Source organism: Maylandia zebra, linkage group LG9, assembly GCF_041146795.1.
Source record: "Maylandia zebra isolate NMK-2024a linkage group LG9, Mzebra_GT3a, whole genome shotgun sequence".
Lineage (NCBI taxonomy): Eukaryota > Metazoa > Chordata > Actinopteri > Cichliformes > Cichlidae > Maylandia > Maylandia zebra.
Window position 1 is genome coordinate 14,448,540 of NC_135175.1, and position 22,534 is coordinate 14,471,073.

General features: G+C 42.0%; 2 protein-coding genes and 1 long non-coding RNA gene across 3 annotated transcripts; 1 reads left to right on the forward strand and 2 right to left on the reverse strand.

Annotated features, from left to right (window-relative positions):
* Window positions 1-255: 255 nt before the first annotated feature.
* pck2 (phosphoenolpyruvate carboxykinase 2 (mitochondrial)) lies at window positions 256-12,462 on the forward strand. Its single transcript, XM_004569557.4, has 11 exons — window positions 256-688; window positions 6,149-6,361; window positions 6,463-6,647; window positions 7,533-7,603; window positions 7,796-7,931; window positions 8,041-8,228; window positions 8,389-8,551; window positions 8,629-8,844; window positions 9,920-10,057; window positions 10,710-10,805; window positions 10,928-12,462. Exons 1-11 carry the CDS (start codon window positions 657-659, stop codon window positions 11,395-11,397), a joined length of 1,908 nt encoding a protein of 635 aa, XP_004569614.3. The 5' UTR covers window positions 256-656; the 3' UTR covers window positions 11,398-12,462.
* Window positions 12,463-14,312: 1,850 nt separating this feature from the next.
* On the reverse strand, window positions 14,313-19,918 carry LOC105941358 (uncharacterized). The gene is made up of 4 exons (XM_076888057.1): window positions 19,299-19,918; window positions 19,110-19,200; window positions 15,141-15,180; window positions 14,313-14,994 (listed from the first exon to the last, which is right to left on the reverse strand). Exons 1-4 carry the CDS (start codon window positions 19,564-19,566, stop codon window positions 14,755-14,757), a joined length of 639 nt encoding a protein of 212 aa, XP_076744172.1. The 5' UTR covers window positions 19,567-19,918; the 3' UTR covers window positions 14,313-14,754.
* Window positions 19,919-20,313: 395 nt separating this feature from the next.
* Window positions 20,314-21,260, reverse strand: LOC143420279 (uncharacterized). Its single transcript, XR_013100085.1, has 3 exons — window positions 21,058-21,260; window positions 20,832-20,907; window positions 20,314-20,653 (listed from the first exon to the last, which is right to left on the reverse strand). It is a non-coding gene; the product is annotated as an uncharacterized LOC143420279 (long non-coding RNA).
* Between the last annotated feature and the right edge of the window lie 1,274 nt (window positions 21,261-22,534).

A 22,534-nucleotide genomic window follows, 5' to 3' on the forward strand; every position in this document is an offset into this window, starting at 1 on the left:
TGTGAAAATACAGTTAAAATTCAAAAATGTATGTTCTGCATCAAATTTTCCAAACTCCTCCAATTGGCCGGATTGGAGTCTTGACCGGGCCGATTCTGGCTCGCGGTCCGTATGTTTGCCACCCGTGGTTTACATCCTTTCCATAAGTCTTGCGCTCCCATCTAAACGAAGTGAGAATCGGTGAGAATGTATTTCCGCGCCCTCGCTCGAACTTCCGGTTACTCCCCTCCACGCTGGTACTCCGTGCCTGTTTGTACTCAAGCACTGTGAAAACTTGCATCATCCAGGAGGGGGGACAAAACAGCAGCCGAACATAAATGGGCACGACAGAAGTAACCTATAGGATATTTAATTGTTCCAGAGGAAGCGCCTCCCCCAGATGTGAGTCGGCCGGTCACAGTTGAGCGTACAAAGCGGCAGACGGGCGGAGGACTCGCGGGGACATCCAGTTTGCCGGTGTGGAGGTGTCTCCGTGTAAATGTACACGTTGAGCAAAGTGCAAGGTCCCCTCAGTGCACGTACAGATATGAGCTCTGACCGACTCTAGCGACTGCTGCTCCTCGTGTCTCCCTCTCAGCTAGCTTTTATGTGCCTTTTTACACTGTGATTTTTTTTTTTTTTTTTAAATATAAGCTAGTTTAACTTTTAAACCAAAGATGTCGTGCCTTTTACTGGGAGTCATACGAAGGTGGGTTATCGCGGCTTTCTAGTGTTTCTGCGATTTAAATGTGTGTCTGCTTTATTCTTCTTCTTTTGTTTTAAAAGTGTTTTGCTTGCTGTTTAGGTTACGATAAACGCGCGGGCAACAGTCACCCCTTCACTGTATTTTCGATGCTTTTATTTTGAAAAGAAAATGACACTAAGCATGAAAACTGAATTCGTTAAGACCATTTTTTGTATGAAAACTAAAAAAGAGACCATTTTGAAGTAAGAGTTTAGACACTGTAGCAGTCTTCATTTATTGTAACAGATTTACATATTCCCAAACTATTCTACTATTCTAAGGAGTTCCTGGAAACAGTTTCACCTTACTGTGACTCTTCCTGTTTGACAGCTGTTCTGTTACCTGCTGAAAAATGTCGTTTGACCTGATAGTTGATACTGGATAATGAAGTTATTTGCTGGCACTCATGACACAAATATAATTTCATGTCTTTATGACTGAAGGAACACATCAGGATAATTTGCCATCTAAACTTTGCTGCTTTTACCCCTCCAGGATTTGTGATAAGCCAACATCACACAAGACTGAAAGTGAGCACTCGATGACATTGTGTGTGTGTTTGCGCATTTATTGTGCTATCATGGATGCATGTTAGAGAGTGGGTGAATTAGTGACTCAGTGACCTGTGGATTTTGTTTGTATTTCCACTTGAGAGATTGCTCATGCCCGGAGGCATGTCCCAGAGTATTTTACTGTGTATTCACCACAGTAGGAGGAGTACTAATGCATGCAGCATGTGTGCATGCTCCTTGAAGTGATGTGCTGGCTTGTCTTTGCTTGACGATTAGACTCCTCCTTAAAGAGGCCTTTGACCAGGATCTGTCAGGGCTTTGAAGGTGGACTGTAGGCGTGTCGGCCTGTGGTGTGTGAGGATTGGCTTACTCACTTGGAGGTGTGTTAGGGGAACAAGTTGTTTATCTAGGATAATCAATAACAGAGCTTAGTGATGAGTTCTTTGAAAGTGTTTGGTCGGAAAAATATTAATCCTTAAACATTAGACCAGGTCCTGCTGAATAGTTGTTCCCTTGATGGCTTATGTCTGGATAAATCTATGCAACAATATACCAAGCAGGAGGCAAAGACGTGGCATAATCAGATGGTTGACTGCAGGGAAAGTTGGATGAGTCATCAAAGTCTTTACAGGATTTCTAAAAAAATGTAAAAATATCACAGTTTCTCTGTTGCAGACAAAGAAAAGCAAAGCTGCTAATCTCTTCTCCCAGCTCCCATGAGTTCCTTAGCAAGAAAATGAACAGTTAAAACATTTGCTCGTGTTTAATTCACTTCAAATTCAATCCAGCTCATCCTAATCTCAGTCACACTGGAGATAATATTCAGCACCACCCTTGTTAATTATCATCAGCAGTGTGACAATGATGATGTTTTGGAGCATAGGTAATTGATTTACTGTGGAGGGGGTAAAGGGTCTAAAAGTCTGCAGAGCTGACCAAAGGGACCGGTTTATCGGAAGTCACAGATAAGCCTAAACAAAGTGTCGTCATTTTTGGGTCAAAGGTCAAATAATAGTTGTCTGTTACCGTTGCTGTAGAGCCACAGCCTTGTTGCCCAATAGAACGACAGCCAATCAGTCAAAAGCTGCAGACACAGTGTTGTTTGTAGATGATTATCTCGTCAAGAAACGGGTTTAGTGTCTTTCTCAAATACACCAAATGAGCTGCAGCTGCTCCAAACTGTGGGTACAGTTTACTGGTAAGAAAATGTAAATTCAGTTGAAAAGTCAGCTACAGACCTAACGCACTGTGTCTGAAAGCTGCTTTAAAGTTGGCCTTGAGTGTGACAGTAGTTCTTACTCCTCAGCTCTGTGCCTTCACACTGCTGGGTCATGTGATGCCTTGCTCATCTTGAACTTCTTGTTGTGCCTGCTGCTCACACCCTTTGTACATTCAGACCAGACTAATGTGTATGTGTGCATGCATCAGTGAAAGCGAGCACATGTGTGCGTGCGTGTGTGTGTGTACAGGATGTATGTATAATGAACCACCGACTGCTGCCAATTGGAGCCACGTGCCTGCAGCTGACTTCATGTATTGATCTTTGAAACAAAGTGAATGTGTGTGATTTGTTTTGGCAGTTATTAGCTGCTCCTTTTAAAAAAACGGGCCTCTCATGCGACCATAAAGAACACGAATTTCACTTTTTTCTAAAGAGGTCATGGGGTTCAGCCATAGTGTCCACAGACACAAAGCACATGCATTGTGTGTTCTATTGTCAGAGACAGGCAAGGGACACGCATGCAGACACCCATAGGCTTGTGTTGTAACTGCATACATGATGACTCTCAGTGGCTTATGTTTGTGAATATCAAGCTGCTAACAAACAGAGGGCCCTGCACCCACCCACAGACCTCTCAGCATATGTGGAAAGGTCAGCTTGAGGCTTTTAGGTTTCTCTAATAACAACAACAAAGACACCTCATTATCACTGCTGCCGCAAAGTGATACTTTGAGGCTTTAAAAGGTGTTTTAGCTTGTCTGTGGCACTCTAAGTACAATAAGGTGGATTAAACTTTGACACTTTTTAACTTGCTTTTTTTCAAGTGTCATATTTGAAACCATCCTGTGTCCTTTAAAGGTTACATCTTGGAAAAATGTCATACATGAAGATACTAAAGGTTATACATAAAAATAAAAACAAAAAAACAAGTTGTTTCTGAGGGGGCCGTACGGAGTGACTGAAGACCAGAAACAACAACAAATATTTAAAAATGCTGCCAACAGACAAAGAGCACCACACACTTCAGTATTACTGTCAAACATCAAACAACAAGGACACCTGTCTGTACATTTACAATGCACTGCAGCATTTGGTACATTTAGACTGGGAGGGCACTGTGGTATTGTGGCACAATTGCGTCATAGCAAGAAGGCCCTGGCAAAAAATCCAGGCTTTTGCATGTTCTCCCCACATCTCAGTCCAAAGACACGAGTTTGGGTTAACTGTTCATTCTACATTGGCCATTGGTGTGAATGTGAACGTGAACGGTTGTTTGTCTCTTTGTGTTAGCCCTGTGATAAATGGTGTACACCCTGGACACGTCATCTATCTTACTCCCTGTAACATCTGGAATACAGCGGCCCCTCATTTATGGCGGGAGTTATTTTGAAAGTTTAACCAAAAGGCATTTCAAGTAGAAATGGGCTGACATATCCTGAGTATAACCATGTATAATATCCACTGAAGTTAAAAAGAGGTGCTTTGCAACATTATACTGCGGTGTGTCAAATAAAAAAGTCAAATATGTAATTTTCAGACCATAAGGTGCACGGGATCATAAGGCACGTTAAGCGAAACAAAGCACTCAGATAAATCAAACTTTATTCAACTCATTCTTCTTGCTTCCTCCACTTCTGTACCATTGATTCATTAATGCTGTATTCTATAACAGCTGCTCTATTCCCATGTTGTTGCAGTATATTAATGACTAACCTCGTATTGTGGATGGATTATCTCAGTTATTCTCCTGACTGAAGTTTGGTCCGTTTACAGCATCCTGCCATGCGATTGCATTTGTCTCTAACCATCAGGAACCTTAACGTTAACTTTTATCAAGTGGAAAAGTGTTAGTGTTCATCCTCCAGCTTCACTGTTTATGTTATGCTAACATAGCTGTGTCGCTAGCGATCACGTAGCACATCATTATATACCAGCTAGCCCAACTTCAGTAACACAACAAACGTCACTGCTGTTTAGTTTCCTGTCTTCATTTATGTTGGAAGTGATAGCAGAGCTTTATGTTTGAATTTTTTCAGAAATCTTAGTTACAACATGCTATGTCATGCTTAGGTAACTAACGAAACTAGCGAGCTAACTTCCTGCTTGCTTCTAACTCCGTTAAGTGTAATAAATTCTGTTTTCATGGATGCCTGGATGTTAAACTTCATAGTTACATCTGGTAAAGCAGCAAAGCGGAACGTTTTATTAAAGATGAAAGAATCTAGACAGTTTTTCTCTCAGTGATGCTGCAGTGTTCGTTTGACTTTGGGACATGAAACGGACAGAGTTTAGGACCCAGATTACTCCCAGATTTACAAGCACCTTAGTCCAACAAATACGGTGTTCTGGGAATCCATCCTACCTGACAAACCATCCTACCCATTGTTTCTGCGCGGAAACTGACGGACAAACACCAAACTAGTTCCGCATCACTGCAGTGGCACCATTTTTACAAACTAATTCTGGTTCATCCATTTCACTCAACGATCCGCTTTCTCCCTTCTCATTCTCCGTTGCCGCCATGCTTTTTCGGCCATGTGCGTATGAAAACAAAGGCACTGCGCATGCGCGTTTTACCCATATTCTATCGTGATATTTCATTTTCTTATCGCTGCCTGACATTGTACCGGTATTACCGTAAACGGTATAATATGGCCCAGCCCTATCCAGTATTATAGAATGAAACCAAAGATCAAAAATTGTTTTCTGGTCCAGAACATGGGAATAGAGCAGCTGTGAGAGAATTCAGCATTAATGAATCAATAGTACGGAATCAGAATCAGAATACTTTATTGATCCTTAAGGGAAATTAAGTAGAGAAAGGAAGAAGAATGAGTTGAGTAAAGTTTGAAATGTCTGACTGTTTTGTTTCGCTTAATGCGCCTCATAATCTGGTACGCTAACTTCTACCTTCCTTTAGCATGTCCAGAAGTCCAACTTTTTGTGGGATGGTTAGCATCTTCCTCTGCCTTTTTGGGTGCTACTGCAGGCGCCTTTGACGGTGCAAAATGTTTTGTTGACATTGTTGTGTTTGTTTGGGAGAAAACATACAAACATACAGTACAGCACTTCAAAGTCACACTACTAGCCATAGAAGATTTATGTAAATTTGACAAGCTGAACGTATTCTGTACTGTACAGGAGACACAGACATGGAGATTAATTGACAATGGTCTACAGCCAATCAGGACGCAGAACACAATGCACTGTTACAAAAAAAAGCATGCAAAATTGCACACACAAAAAAACCCGCAAAACAGGGAGGCTGTGAAAGGTTAACCGGGATATAGCGAGGGACCACTGTAGTTCGCCCCCATCCCCTGGATCATTAATTGGGTAAGCGGAAGAAAATGGATGAATAGCTAGATTACATGAGGAGACTCGCCTTGTATTAGTCTCTTGTGGCAGGTTTTTGCAGGAATTTACTCTAAAGAATGAAAGAAGGAAGACGTTTGATTGCTTTATAGATATGTCTCTCAGCTGTCCCCTGGCAAATTCACTGGTCTAAACTTGGTCAGTTATTTATTTTATGCGTTGTATGGCAAAAGAAAAAACATTGGATTTCAGTCCAACAAATACTATTGTTAAAGAAGTTCTGATCTCTTCAGGTTGGAGTTGTGTTTAGTCTGTTTTGTTGGATTTTTCTTCTTGTCGCCAGTAGAGTGATTTTATATTGTCCTTCTCTTTCAGGAAGGGTGGTTTCGGGGCGAGCGTCGGGGTTCGATCTCTGGCCTCAATCCGGTCGCTGCCACCCGCGGTGGCCGACTTTGTGAAGGGGGCTGTGGAGGAGTGTAAGCCTACCAATGTACACGTGGTGACTGGGACGCCGGAAGAGACGGCCAACATCCTGGCAGGTCTGGAGAGGGATGGCATGGTCAAGAAGCTTCCCAAATATGAGAACTGGTAAAGATAATGGAACAGCATACAAAACAAAGCAATCACCTAAAGTAGTTATTTGGAAACATGCTGTGAGAGCTTTCAATAATAAACGTTTTATTTGGCAGTTGGTTGGCACGTACAGACCCAAAAGATGTGGCCCGAGTGGAGAGCAAGACTGTGATAGTGACCAAGAAGAAGAGAGACACGATCCCCATCCCTGCTGCAGGGGTGAAAAGCCAGCTGGGTAGCTGGATGAGTGAGTCTGACTGGCAGAAAGCCAGAGAGGAGCGTTTCCCTGGCAGCATGGCCGGTACGTAATTGGACGGAAGTCAAATGTTTGTTCATTGTTGCCAGGAGACCGAGCATTTTCACCTTTCCTCTGTTTTAATTGACTGTCACGTTCACCTCGTTAAAGGATTCTATTTAAAAAGGGATATTTTCATTTTAATGCTAATAAAATGTTTTAAGAATAGTTTGAAAAATGGTTTTAAAAAACAGGAAGGATTTTAAAAGCAACTTAACATCAGGAACTTTAAATAAGCTGAGGTGTTTTTAAAAAAAAAATATATATATTGTGAGGCCTGCTTCAGTTTTTTTTTCTTCTTGTCACTGTTGAGTTTGTTGCCTGTTAGAACAGGATTAGCTTCCACGTTTGTTGCAGTGTTATAAATCCTGCTTTTAGGTACACACCTTAACCTCAAGGTTTAGGTGAGCTTCGAGAAACAGTCATTATTCTGTGAGGTAATAGGCGAACATCTGTGATCCATATATATTTATTTATTGTTTAGGGCTTTTTAGTCTTTATAGTGGTGTGTGATTGCTTGCTCACTCTGTGTGCTAACCTGCAGCTGACCCATAAGTATTTATAAGGGGAGGGGCTACTTTAAACACCTGCAGGTCACTAAAAACATGTTGTACTCTTTCAGCTAGTGTGTGCTTGGATTCTTGGCCAGTGTAACAACTTTTCTTTGTGGTATAGAAAAGTGTACCTTATTGATCATATTAGACATGCAGTCTGCATAGCTCCCAATTATTATCACAAAGATCTCAAGGAAAATGTGTTTACAACCTTTAACTATATCGGTGCTGTTGCTTGATCTACTTGACCTTCAGCTTTTAGATTTGAACCTTGTTTTCTACATCAGCTAAAGTAACTGCATCAATGTGTTGTTTTTAATCTGTGTCCTCACTGTAGGCCGGACTATGTATGTGATCCCCTTCAGCATGGGTCCCGTAGGCTCAGCTCTGACCAAATATGGTGTCCAGGTAAAAGCTATTGTTCTCTCACTAGTTCATACTCAGCAAAAACCTGCAGTAAACACGTGAGCCTGCTGTGCTGCTTTCTTCCAGTGAATTGCTGTAATTTATTTTGTGTGTACTTTTTATTTTTATTTTTTTTAATCACTGGGCTTCCTAAGTTATAGGTCAGCGTAATAATCAGTTTATTTTTTCTTCCAGGTGACGGACTCCCCGTATGTTGTGGCCAGTATGGGTATCATGACGCGTATGGGCACTCCTGTTCTCAATAAACTGGCTGAGGGAGTGGAGTTTGTCCGCTGTCAGCACTCCGTGGGGCGACCTTTACCTCTCAAAGGTGCAGATTTCAAGAGCCTGAATCGAGTTTTATTTGTAATTTCTATCCGTTTTTGCAACATTTTATACATTTTCCTGCCTTTTATTTGTTCCCTCCTTTTTACTACTAGCTCCTCTGGTGAACTCGTGGCCCTGCAACCCAGAAAAGGTGCTGATATCCCACCTGCCCGACACCAGGCAGATCCTCTCCTTCGGCAGTGGCTATGGAGGGAACTCTCTCCTTGGGAAAAAGTGCTTTGCCCTGCGCATCGCCTCCCGCATCGCCAAAGATGAAGGCTGGCTGGCTGAGCACATGCTGGTTAGAATGCTATGTAATGATTATGACCTGAGTCTGAATTAAAGAGGGTTTATTTTAATTAAAAACATTAACACTACAAGCCTACACCTTCTACATTTATTAAAAACGTGGAGTTATATTCTTGCTAATATTAATATTTCCCTCTTTCTTCTCTCTTCAGATCCTAGGAATCACCAGTCCTCAGGGTGTGAAGCGATACATTGCAGCTGCCTTCCCCAGCGCTTGTGGTAAAACCAACCTGGCCATGATGAAACCAGCTCTACCAGGCTGGAAGGTTGAATGTGTAGGCGACGACATTGCCTGGATGAAGTTTGACAGCCAAGGTGAGTGAAGCACTCACTTCATTTTAGTAATCCAAAAATAATCTGTAGTTACAAAAAGCCCTCTAATCTTTCTGTAGGTAAACTGAGGGCCATCAACCCAGAGAACGGGTTCTTTGGCGTGGCCCCGGGCACCTCCAACAAGACCAACCCCTACGCCATGGCTACTATTGTTAAAAATACTGTGTTCACCAATGTTGGTGAAACCAGCGATGGGGGGGTGTGGTGGGAAGGACTCGACCCCCCTCCTGCTGACATGGCGCTCACAGATTGGCATGGCAAAACCTGGAAACAAGGTGACATCAGTCGTTGTGTATCAGTATACTTAACAGTCAAAGTGTATACAGCACCATCTGCTGGTGAACCAAAGCAAAGTCACAAATTTAGAACTGGGTGGAAGTAGTGATTCCCGGGCCCCCTGGTGGTCTGCAAAGGTACTGCAGGTGGGCCGCAGTATTAACTGACATTCAGATTCAAAATACTTTAATAAGATTATTATGTGGGTTACAGTTACTCCAAGAAAGTAACAGCAACAGACTAAACTAATTAAATAATACAATTTACTACAATGTTTACAAATTTAAGAAATAGCACAATGTATATATGTATACAAACTGCTCAATTATAAATATCAAGAATATTACAGAGGTTAAATTTATATGATTGATATTTAACTCTAATCTGTGAAACGTCGTAATTTGTTATTTTACCGTAGAGCACGTGCAAAAGGGTGTAAGTATTGGAGTTGTACGGGGAGATTTCCTGTGTCATTCAGTGGTGTATTTGAGTAATCTCGGTCTGTCACTGAATGTGCTTCTGTGATTAGCCAGCAAGCCATGGAGTGGGTGGGAGGTTTTATCCAGCATTGTCCTTATCTTGGACAACATCAGCCTCTCAGAAATTCAGTTTGAAATTACTCACAAATCTGTAGAGTGACACATTTATAAAAAAAATGTGAATTCAAACTGGTAATAGGAGACGGCTAGTTTGTGGGTCCTTAGGGACTAGAAAAGCGCTATACAAATACAGGCCATTTACCATTTTTTACCATTACTCAGTTGCAGGTGGATCGCATATTGGTGTTATACTACTTTGCATATGACTGTGCAACAACACGTGTTCTGTTTAGGTTTTTAATGCAGTTTTCAAGGAAATGCATGGCTCTCTTTGTTTGAGAGTGAAGATTTATAATTGGGTGTCCCCATGAGATTTTCAGTTTTTTTCCAGGGGTTGCAGTACTCTTGACTTTGGTAGGTCAAGAGTACTGCGAGAGTCAAGAGTAGACGCAGTTAACCATTAACCATGACATTAAAAACACGAGCTGTTAACAAACAAACAAACAAACAAGCAGTTTGTCTTCTTTGTACACAGGAAGCTCAACACTCTGCGCCCACCCCAACTCCCGTTTCTGTGCACCAGCGGCTCAGTGTCCCATCATTGACCCCCAGTGGGAGAGTGAGGAGGGTGTCCCCATTGATGCCATCGTCTTTGGTGGGAGGAGGCCAGAAGGTTGGTGCCAAGTTTAAACACACTTTGTACCCCGGTGGATTCATATTATCACATTTTGGCTGTTCATCCACACAAAAACACCCACAACACATTTAAAATGAAACGGTGCAGTCTTGATGTTCATGGGCAACATGAACAAATATACAACATATACAATATACAGCATATACAAATACAGGCCATTTACCATTCATCAATAACATTTTCAGCTTTAGTGAAATGAAATGTTTTTTTTTTTGAGAAATTATAGATGTATTATATATTACACTCCTGTCTGTTTTGTTGGATCAGTCGGGGTACATACTGACTCAAGATGCCATATGTAAATTAAGAGAATATGGTGGCTCTGTATTTTACTGGTTTACACTTATTGGTAAATAAAAGCGGGTACATGGGTCTGGCCTGTGTGGGTACATTGACTTAAAAGGTTGGGAGTCACTGTTTTAATAGAGACACAAGATAGGACTCGCAGTGCTTGAAATAGTCAAGCATTGATTGCAGTTTATGGTTCATGAAGTACGATGTATTTTCTCTTTTGAGTGTATTACAACAGCATGAAGTTTTTAAAAAAATAAATAATTGGAGCGCAGTATAACTTGTAGCAGAAAGTAGGCTTGCACCGAATCTGATCACATGATGTTGATGTTGTCAGGAGTCCCATTGGTCTACGAGTCTTTGAACTGGCAGCACGGAGTATTTATTGGAGCTGCAATGAGGTCTGAGGCCACAGCAGCTGCTGAGCATAAAGGTACGGATCCTCACATGTTTCTGAGATGCAGTTCTGTGAAACTCTCCGGAGCGGTCTCTTTACTTTTGCTGTTTTTCACATAATGAAATAATGAGGAAGTTGCTTTTCCATTTTCCCTCCAGGCAAGGTGATCATGCACGACCCCTTCGCCATGCGGCCGTTCTTCGGCTACAACTTTGGAGACTACCTCGCTCACTGGCTGAGCATGCAGAGCCGTAAGGCCCCCACTCAGCTGCCCAAGATCTTCCACGTCAACTGGTTCAGAAAGGACCCGGCAACCGGCGCCTTCCTGTGGCCTGGCTTCGGTGAGAACGCCCGCGTGCTAGAGTGGATCTTTAAACGCTGCGGCAGAGAGAGAGAGGACGAGGCAGCCAAAAAGAGCATCATCGGCTGGGTGCCACAAGATGGTGCCATCGACACTAAAGGTCTGGGCAGCAAGGTAGATATGGGCGCACTGTTTGACGTGCCCAAGCCTTTCTGGCAGAAGGAGACCCAGGAATTGAAAGCCTACTTTACTCAGCAGGTTGGCACTGACCTGCCAGCGCAGGTGGAGGCTGAGCTCAAGGCACTGGAGGATAGAGTACACAATTAAAAAGCCTCCTGACAGGAAGTAAACAAAGAAGCAGGGAGGGAGGTACTCAGGAAGCAGAATTCACATCATGAAGGTGTAATCAGAACTAGTGACCCGAGTTTACATACACAAAAATTTATAAATGAATAAATAAACAAAAAATGGGTAGAATGAATCTTATGTTGAGGATTCAGTCATAAAACCAGCAATAATGTGAATATCAAACTTTCCCTGTGTATGAAAACGCATTCAGTGACTCCTGCCTGTCCCTTTGCAAAGAGAATTGAGATGTGAGATTATCAGTACAACACCTTCTGTTTTTGGACATCATTTTACACTGTTGCTATAACATTTGAGGCTGCTGCTGGGTTGGTAGGTGGAACATCATACTGAAGTGCAACCAATGGTGCCTTTTAAGAGTTTTAACAATAATGAGTTCAGGCTGCAAATGTTTACAGGCTGAAGCCCAAAGATTTTTTTTTTTTTTTTTTTTTTAGAAAGAAGATGCAGTCAGAACATTTTTAATTCATTAAAATAACATTTTAAAGGATTATTTTTATCACCACTTTTTAACACTTAACATCCCTTCCAGGACTGACTCATGAATCACTAATCATTCAAGACATCCCATAATAGTTTTGTTATAAAAACACGTCTATATATATATATATATGAATATATATGTATACACGTGTACACATCAGAAGAAAGGATTTTGTTTTATACATGATTTGAAACACTGACTGCTCGGTTATTTAATCATTGGCGGGGATGGTGTTAAATACACTAAATGCACATACATTATCCAGCTCTCATGAAATGTCATTTTAATGTTAAAATGAAAGAAAAAAAAACCTTAAAAATGCATTAGCTGTTCAAAAGTGAAAAGTTTAGCGGGTTTTCACTGAGGCCAAAGATCACTATGCATTATTCATCTCGCCAATCGCATGATTTGATTTCAAGCGACGTTTACTTGCAGTATGTGAAACGTTGGACCAATTCAAGTCACTGAGATTATAAGGTATTTGTAGAAGTTGTACGCCGAGGATTTTATTACAGTGCAATGAATAAACCTCTTTTAAGGCAGACACAATGGCTGGTGTATTTTTTCCCCCACAGTACACAAGTCTAACACTTAAAAAAATGTTGACAAATATTACATGCAGAGTATTTCACACTCACAATGTCAACACAGATACATTAGTGTGATAACGTAAGTGACAAAACCACATGAGAAGTAGAAAGTTTGGTCACTGAACTGTGAACAGCATGAATAACGCTGGATGCATACACTTCAGACGTGATAAAAGTACTTACCACAAAAGGTAACATCATCTTTTCAACAGGACTGAACTGAATGCGAAATAGCAAAGAACTCTTTACAACTGACAGTTCAGTTACACACCGAAGAGCTAAAAATAACAGGCAAAATATTCAAACGTAGAAAGTAGTATCAGAACTAGGATTCAGCTATGAAAACACCATGTTACTAGTAACAAGTCTTTATATTTGCTGTTTTTCATATATTTTATTTAGAGTCGGGCCCTTTAGGCTCCAGCCTTGTCAGGTCTGAGGTACGTACTTTTAGCACTTCAAAGCTCCTCGCTTTAGAAGCCGTCTCCATCTGTAAACACATCTGATGCAGATTACACCTCTGATAATACTGTGTCATTGCAATGTAATAAGAGGAACATTGTCCATTCCTGTAAGATACCCTAAAGGTTATTTTTACTAAAGACCACAGTACGTCAGGCTGAAGGACATCACGTCTGACACAGTGGTCAGCAGCACAGGAGCACCACAGGGAACTGTGCTGTCCCCTCTTCTCTTCACCCTGTACACCTCTGACTTCTGCTACAACTCTGAATTATGCCATATTCAGAAGTTTGCAGATGACACGGCCATCATGGGGTGTATCTGGGATGATCAAGAAGAGGAGTACAGAAGTCTGGTGAGGAACTTTGTCGCATGGAGTCACACAAACCACCTGCAACTCAACACCTCAAAGACTAAGGAACTGGTTGTGGACTTCGGGAGGTCCAGAGAAGGTCCACTGCCGGTTCAGATAGAGGGGGAGGAGGTGGAGGTGGTCAACAAGTACAAGTACCTCGGGCTGTGGGTGGACAATAAACTGGACTGGTCATGCAACACAGAGCACCTGTATAAAAAAGCCCAAAGCCGACTGTACTTCCTCAGGAGGCTGAGGTCTTTTAACATCTGCAGGAAGCTCCTGAGGATGTTTTACCAGTCAGTGGTTGCTGGAGTACTTTTCTATGCTGTGGTGTGCTGGGGGAGCAGCACAGCAAAGAGGGACTCATCCAGGCTGGAGAAACTGATCAGGAAGGCTAGCTCTGTGGTCGGCATGAAGCTGGACACTCTGGTGACAGTGGCAGAGAAAAGGACATTAAAGAAACTGATGGACATTATGGACAATGCTGGGCATCCTCTGCACACGGCCATAAACAACCAGAAGAGTCTGTTCAGTGACAGGTTGCTTCTCCCCAAGACAAGAACTAACAGACTTAAAAACTCCTTTGTCCCACACGCCATCAGACTGTTTAACTCCTCTCTGGAGGGGAGAGGGAGGGGAAACAGGAGGACAAAGGAGGGGGGAACAACTAAGCTGTAGTGCCTCTGCACCTCACTGTACAATACCTTGTGCAATACTTTTTGTAAATAGTCAACAGTGCAATAGACTCAATACTTGAAATGTGCAATTCACTTGTATTTTTATTTTTTATTCCTATTTATTCTATTTATCCCCTTCGTATATTTTATTTATATTTGTCTCTGTATTTATATATGTGTGTGTGTGTGTGTGTGTGTGTGTGTGTGTGTGTATATATATATATATAACAGTTCTGTAACTGTAACTTTGGTCGTTGCTGTGCTTTTTTTGGAAGTCGAATTTCCCAGAGGAACCCACCCGAGGGATTAATAAAGTTCTATCTTATCTTATCTTTTCTTCCCTTATAACCTCCTGTTACTTCCCTTGCTCTACTGTATCTACCGGGAAGTACTTTTAGTTGGTAAAAAAGTACACGTGAAATTCAGTAAATGTCGGGAGGCAATAAAACAGGTTAGGTAATAAGGTACGGGCTGTATTATGAAGTCCTACAACAAACACATACAATATGAGGAGGTTTTGAGTTTCTCCTTTTCAGAAATACTCGTGTGGCCCAGTCAACTAGTTCCTTGACTGGTGCAGCTTCTGCTCATGGATTTAATGTGAACACAGGAAATCCTCTGCAAACGGCTGCCTGAACATGGTACAGAAGCATGGACATAAAACAGACTGCACAGAGTAATTGGTTCTATTTCAGTGAACTCGTGGCTCCACGTTTCTTTCTTTGTTCAGAGGTTGTTAACTGATACTTCTCATTTTTTCTTCACTTTAGCATAAAGTTCCTCTTGGCCATGAGCACTCTGTGTTAAGCTGTTTTCTGGCTTGTTGACTTTCACCTGTGCGTACACCGTATCCTGCTGCTGTCCTCTGTCCTGCATTGAGCCAGAGGGCACTTCATATCCCAGTGTGGAGAAGTTGATCTCTCCATAGTGGATGTTTTCTTCCTCTTCTTCTGTTTTACCTGTGGACTCTTCGACAACCAGCTCTTCAGTCTGTAAAACGAATCAAATAAAAAGTTCTGTGACATATAAATCTGGTAAGCAGACTGCACGGATGCAGGTACTACTGTAAATAATCACCTGAACAGTCAGGTAATCTACAATTAGTTTTTTTTTTTTTTTTTTTTTTTTTTTCTTACCTGAGTCTGTTGTTGAGTTTCATGTTTTGACTTTAAGCACCTGGAAGACATGAGTGACATTTAAATATTAGATAACTTTAGGTTAAATACAGTGGGGCAAAAAAGTATTTAGTCAGCCACCGATTGTGCAAGTTCCCCCACTTAAAATGATGACAGAGGTCAGTAATTTGCACCAGAGGTACACTTCAACTGTGAGAGACAGAATGTGAAAAAAAAATCCATGAATCCACATGGTAGGATTTGTAAAGAATTTATTCGTAAATCAGGGTGGAAAATAAGTATTTGGTCACCTCAAACAAGGAAAATCTCTGGCTCTCACAGACCTGTAACGTCTTCTGTAAGAAGCTTTTCTGTCCCCCACTCGTTACCTGTATGAATGGCACCTGTTTGAACTCATCATCTGTATAAAAGACACCTGTCCACAGCCTCAAACAGTCAGACTCCAAACTCCGCCATGGCCAAGACCAAAGAGCTTTCGAAGGACACCAGGAAAAGTATTGTAGACCTGCACCAGACTGGGAAGAGTGAATCTACAATAGGCAAGCAGCTTGGTGTGAAAAAATCAACTGTGGGAGCAATCATCAGAAAATGGAAGACATACAAGACCACTGATAATCTCCCTCGATCTGGGGCTCCACGCAAGATCTCATCCCGTGGGGTCAAAATGATCATGAGAACGGTGAGCAAAGATCCCAGAACCACACGGGGGGACCTGGTGAATGACCTGCAGAGAGCTGGGACCAAAGTAACAAAGGTCACCATCAGTAACACACTACAACGGCAGGGAATCAAATCCCGCAGTGCCAGACGTGTTCCGCTGCTGAAGCCAGTGCATGTCCAGGCCCGTCTGAAGTTTGCCAGAGAGCACATGGATGATACAGCAGAGGATTGGGAGAATGTCATGTGGTCAGATGAAACCAAAGTAGAACTTTTTGGTATAAACTCAACTCGTCGTGTTTGGAGGAAGAAGAATACTGAGTTGCATCCCAAGAACACCATACCTACTGTGAAGCATGGGGGTGGAAACATCATGCTATGGGGCTGTTTTTCTGCCAAGGGGACAGGACGACTGATCCGTGTTAAGGACAGAATGAATGGGGCCATGTATCGTGAGATTTTGAGCCAAAACCTCCTTCCATCAGTGAGAACTTTGAAGGTGAAACGAGGCTGGGTCTTCCAACATGACAATGATCCAAAACACACCGCCCGGGCAACAAAGGAGTGGCTCCGTAAGAAGCATTTGAAAGTCCTGGAGTGGCCTAGCCAGTCTCCAGACCTCAACCCCATAGAAAATCTGTGGCGGGAGTTGAAAGTCCGTGTTGCTCGGCGACAGCCCCAAAACATCACTGCTCTCGAGAAGATCTGCATGGAGGAATGGGCCAAAATACCAGCTACTGTGTGTGCAAACCTGGTAAAGACCTATAGGAAACGTTTGACCTCTGTTATTGCCAACAAAGGTTATGTTACAAAGTATTGAGTTGTATTTTTGTTATTGACCAAATACTTATTTTCCACCCTGATTTACGAATAAATTCTTTACAAATCCTACCATGTGGATTCATGGATTTTTTTTTCACATTCTGTCTCTCACAGTTGAAGTGTACCTCTGGTGCAAATTACTGACCTCTGTCATCATTTTAGGTGGGGGAACTTGCACAATCGGTGGCTGACTAAATACTTTTTTGCCCCACTGTATGTATGTATGTGTATATATATATATATATATATATATATATATATATATATATATATATATATATATATATATATCCATAGGTCCCTCATCCTATTCATGTAGCCCCTTCCGCCGGGGTTACTTGCGTAGTAGCATTCCAACAACGCCCTGTTTTCGTCCCTTGCCCACCGATGCCTTCTTGTTCCAGTAGCCCACTTTTCGTCAGGGTGCCCTGGTTCCTCAACACATGAGCGGGACACAGAAAGGAATTGGCAAGAATACCAAAACACCAGCTACTGGTAGACAGAACAATCAGCCGAGACTGCAAGACCAGACTGACCAACCTGTGCACTGCCTGGATTGATTACAAGAAGGCCTATGACTCAATGCCCCACAGCTGGATACTGGAATGCCTAGAATTGTACAAGATCAATGGGACCCTAAGAGCCTTCATCAGGAACTCAATGGGGATGTGGCGTACAACACTAGAGGCCAACTCCAAGCCCATAGCACAAGTCACCATCAAGTGCGGGATCTACCAAGGAGATGCTCTGTCCCCACTGCTGTTCTGCATAGGCCTGAACCCCCTCAGTGAGATCATTAACAAGACTGGCTACGGATACCGACTACGGAACGGAGCAGTTGTCAGCCACCTCCTGTACATGGATGACATCAAGCTGTATGCCAAGAGTGAATGAGACATCGATTCACTGATCCACACTACCAGGCTATACAGCAATGACATTGGAATGTCGTTCGGACTGGAGAAGTGTAGTCGGATGGTAACAAAGAGAGGGAAGGTAGTCAGAACTGAGGGGATTGAACTACCAGAAGGCAACATTGCAGACATAGAGGACAGTTACAAGTACTTGGGGATCCCGCAGGCGAATGGGAACCATGAAGAGGCCGCTAGAAAAGCTGCAACCACCAAGTACCTGCAGAGGGTCAGGCAAGTCCTGAGGAGTCAGCTGAATGGTAAGAACAAGATCCGGGCCATCAACACGTACGCCCTGCCCGTGATCAGGTACCCTGCTGGGGTAATAGGCTGGCCAAAGGAGGAGATAGAAGCCACTGACATAAAGACAAGAAAGCTCCTTACCATGCATGGAGGGTTTCACCCCAAGTCCAGCACCCTGAGGCTGTACGCTAAGCGGAAGGAAGGGGGCCGGGGACTGGTGAGTGTCAGCACCACAGTCCAGGATGAGACAACGAACATCCAAGAATACATTGGGAAGATGGCCCCAACTGACCGAGTGCTCAGTGAATACCTCAGGCAGCAGAAACCCAAGAAAGAGGAGGGAGACGAGGAACCAGCATGGAAGGACAGGCCCCTGCACGGTATGTACCACCGGCAGATAGAGGAGGTGGCTGATATCCAGAAATCCTACCAGTGGCTGGACAAAGCTGGACTGAAAGACAGCACAGAGGCACTAATCATGGCAGCACAAGAACAAGCTCTGAGCACAAGATCCATAGAGGCTGGGGTCTATCACACCAGGCAAGACCCCAGGTGCAGGCTGTGTAAAGATGCCCCAGAGACAATCCAGCACATAACAGCAGGGTGCAAGATGCTAGCAGGCAAGGCATACATGGAACGCCATAACCAAGTGGCCGGCATAGTGTACAGGTACATCTGTGCCGAGTATAACCTGGAAGTCCCGGGGTCAAAATGGGAGATGCCCCCAAGGGTGGTGGAGAATGACCGAGCTAAGATCCTGTGGGACTTCCAGATACAGACGGACAAAATGGTGGTGGCTAACCAACCGGACATAGTGGTGGTAGACAAACAGAAGAAGACGGCCGTAGTGATCGATGTAGCGGTTGCGAATGACAGCAATATCAGGAAGAAGGAACACGAGAAGCTGGAGAAATACCAAGGGCTCAGAGAAGAGCTCGAGAGGATGTGGAGGGTGAAGGTAACGGTGGTCCCCGTGGTAATCGGAGCACTAGGTGCGGTGACTCCCAAGCTAGGCGAGTGGCTCCAGCAGATCCCGGGAACAACATCGGAGATCTCTGTCCAGAAGAGCGCAGTCCTGGGAACAGCTAAGATACTGCGCAGGACCCTCAAGCTCCCAGGCCTCTGGTAGAGGACCCGAGCTTGAAGGATAAACCGCCCGCAGGGGCGTGCTGGGTGTTTTTTATATATATATATATATATATATATATATATATGTATATATATATATATATATATATATATATATATATGTATGTGTATATGTGTGTATATGTGAGTAAAGTTGAGCTTGATGGGAAAGCAGATCATGTTTCTTGCTTTGATGTGTGATATTTACCAAGCCAAGATAACCAAACAGATCAGTAAGATGAACCCAAGGATGCCTCCAAGAAGTGGACCCAGTGGTAAAGAACCATTATTCTGTTGTCCTGATAGAAAAAAAAAAGAATGATATTAAACAGTAATCAAAGATATGATTTAATGTGTGTTGTGTGTGTAAAACGTTGGTGATGTGGTTTGTCTTTACCAGCACGAATCTCTGCTGATGTCTGATTGCCCAGATCATTAGTGGCCACACAGTAATAAACTCCTCCATCTGTTACATTGAAGCTGTAAATCTCTCCTTCAGATACTTTCACAGCTCCATCTCTGCTCTTCTTGAACCAGGTGAAGCTGCTGACTGGAGGTTTGGCTCTGCTGGAGCAGGTCAGGTTCACCCAGCTGCCTGCTGACACCAAACCTGATGGACTGATGGATGCTGAGGTGTCTTTAGGAGCATCTGGAGAGAAAAACATAAATATGTTGTCCGATGGGATTCAGTTCAACAATAAACTCTGATTGTCTTACATGAAACACTGAGAGTTTCTTCTGTCTCTGCTGTCTTGGTGTCGTTTCCTTGGTTCACAGGATATCTGGCAGAGCAGCTGATCTTCTTTCCATCATGTGTGTCTGACAGAGTGATGTTCTGCTGGATTTTAGTTGTAAAGCTTCCATCTGTGTTTTCCTCTATTTTGTTGTGAGAGTCTTGTGTGAGATTCCAGGTGAGTTGAGGAGGGGAGTGTGGACAGGGAGTGAGAGCTGAGCAGGTTATAGTGACAGACTCCTTCTCCTTCAGATCACCTTGGATTGTAATATTGGGCCTCCAAGGAGAATCTGTGGTTTAACATCACAGACACAGTTTGCACACTGATAATACAGGAAATACAATAGAAAAAAAAATCATAATTTTTTACTCTGTTAGAAAAGAAAAAATGGATCATTAATGTTGTTTGATGTTTTTTAAACGGTCAAACATCAAACAAGATGTAGTATTTGATTCTCTCTGTGATATCATTACGGTAGTACAGACATTCTGGGATAATAATAAATACAGAATAATCAGACTGAATTCTGTAATAATTGAACTTTTAGTTCTTTCTGTTGATTAACCCAAAGCTGCATCTGATTACTCATTTTAGTTTTCAGAAAACCTGGACAATAAAAAGAAAACTTTCTCACCTTTAATTTTTATTTTAAGAGGATCACAAGAAGCTGTTGCTCTGAACAGCCAGTTCATAATTCTGAAGTAATATGTGTTTGAATAAGTTGTGGTTAAGTTGGAAAACAGAGTGGTGCAGTTTTTCTCCTTCAGGTTTCCTGTAATATTCATTGGATAGATGTTAACTGTCCCACTGCTGTTGAAGATCACGTTTTCTGGATGAGCTATAATGTTGTTATCATCTTTAATCCAGACTCCAGAAACAGGTCTTGTGCTGTCAAACTTTACTGGTCCAGTTTCACTAAAGTTACATGGGATTTGTAAACAAGATCCACTCAGAGCTTCCATCTCTGTTGGTGCAGTGATGAACAGGTTTGAATCTTGAGGACAAGCAGCCAAAGTACCTGGAAAAAAAGATAAATACACAAATACACATGAGCAAAAACATAATTATGATAAACTAAGTTTGGCAGATGTGTCTCTTTTTTCTCAACAGCTTTAGTATAAACTGTGTGACTTTGTAAAGTTTCTCTATCTGCACTGATCTGTCAGACTGTAAATGCCTGAAATGAGACGACTCACTTGGAATAAAGAGGAGACTCAGTAACATGATGTCTGTCATGATGTTCACAGACTGAACTGTCACAAAACTCATCACCTGGAAAAAAAATATAACATCACTTAAAGGTTTGATCAAATCAGGAACTTGCATTGTTTTATAGAGCAATACAAAATTTACATGTATTTGAAATCAGATTAAAAGTGTGTGATATAAAAATTTAGTAAAATATAAAAAATGTTTTCTTACCAAATGATCACACAGCTACAGAGAGAGACAATGTGTGATTTCAACAGAAACACAGTGAGTGAAACACTTCTGTGTTTAGATGTTTTAATGTCAAAGCAAACAGACCTGCGGTGCTTTTGGTTTTCTGCCTTTCTGTATTCAGTCAGTCAGTCTGCTTTTTATGTTCCCCTCGTGCACTCTGCTCTCACTTCAGATGCTGCCAGTCCCACCCGCCTGCCTCTAGATTCACCTGACCTGAGCCTCCACTCACACACTAACCTGTTCTTCATTCTCTCATTAACATTTTTGCACATAGAGCAGCTCGTTTCCCCCAGAGACTGTGTCTCAGCTTTCCACAGTTTTTTTCTCCTGCCTGTTTTGATCTGGATTTTTGTACTTTACTCACAAAAATGTCTTCTTTGCATTTTTATATAACTCCTGGTTTTCGCTCTCGGTTTTCAGACTTGCACTCTCAATACTGTAAAAATACACAAAGTTGTCTGGATGCATGCTCAGTCATCTAGATAAATAAATCCAAAAAGGTTAATTCTGTTCTGTCCAGATAAATAGAATCAACCTTTTGGAACAGACAAACCTTCCTGTGAATAAGAAAGTCAGCTCAGTCTCATCACGGTGCTAATAAATTAATTAAACTAATGATTACATTTTCAATTTCACATTTTCATCCAGGCCTTCAGGTTTTATCCTATTTGCCTGTTATATTTATCAGTATTTTAACTTTACAAATATATAGTACAATTCATTTTTTAAAAATTTATAAGCACAAATCTAAAGCAAGATGCAGCCTTACATCATACAGAAAGGTTTTCTGTTCAGCACACAACAGTAACACTGAAGTCACAGCTACAGTGAAGTAAATAACACTGATCATCTTGTTACAGTGTGATGTTCTGCCGGCCCCTGACATCCATATTGATGTTACAGGAGTAACATCAATATGGTTAGGTAAGGAGTGACATCAATGTGACATTTAGTTATCATTTCAAACCAAACAGACACAACAGCAAATATGACTGATGCAAATATTATAAGAGGTACTAACAAAAAGAATGCCAGACCACGTGACTGAGTAATTTTATTACAGAAAGCTGTCTGTACTCACACAGGTTGTGGAAACTGTGTCCGCAGCTTCCTGTTGACCAGCTTCCTCAATTTGTTTAAACATTTCTTGTTTTATTTAATGACTCATTTATCAGTTGAGCCACTTGGCCAAAAGCAGACATCTAAATATATTTCTCTTTCATCATATCTGGAGTTTTCCCTCTGAAAAAAAGTATCAAAAGTAATCATGTATCACGAGAAACTTCAGAGTAACACCACAATAAGCACAGTTAGGTTGTTGGGCAGGAACAACCTAACTCTGCTATGTTATCTGCTATCAGGAAACTTTAAGTCACATCACAGATTCCAATGTTAGTCAACTTAAAAAGTAAATATTATGCATGTTTCATGGCTATTTCTTATTTTATCATCAATA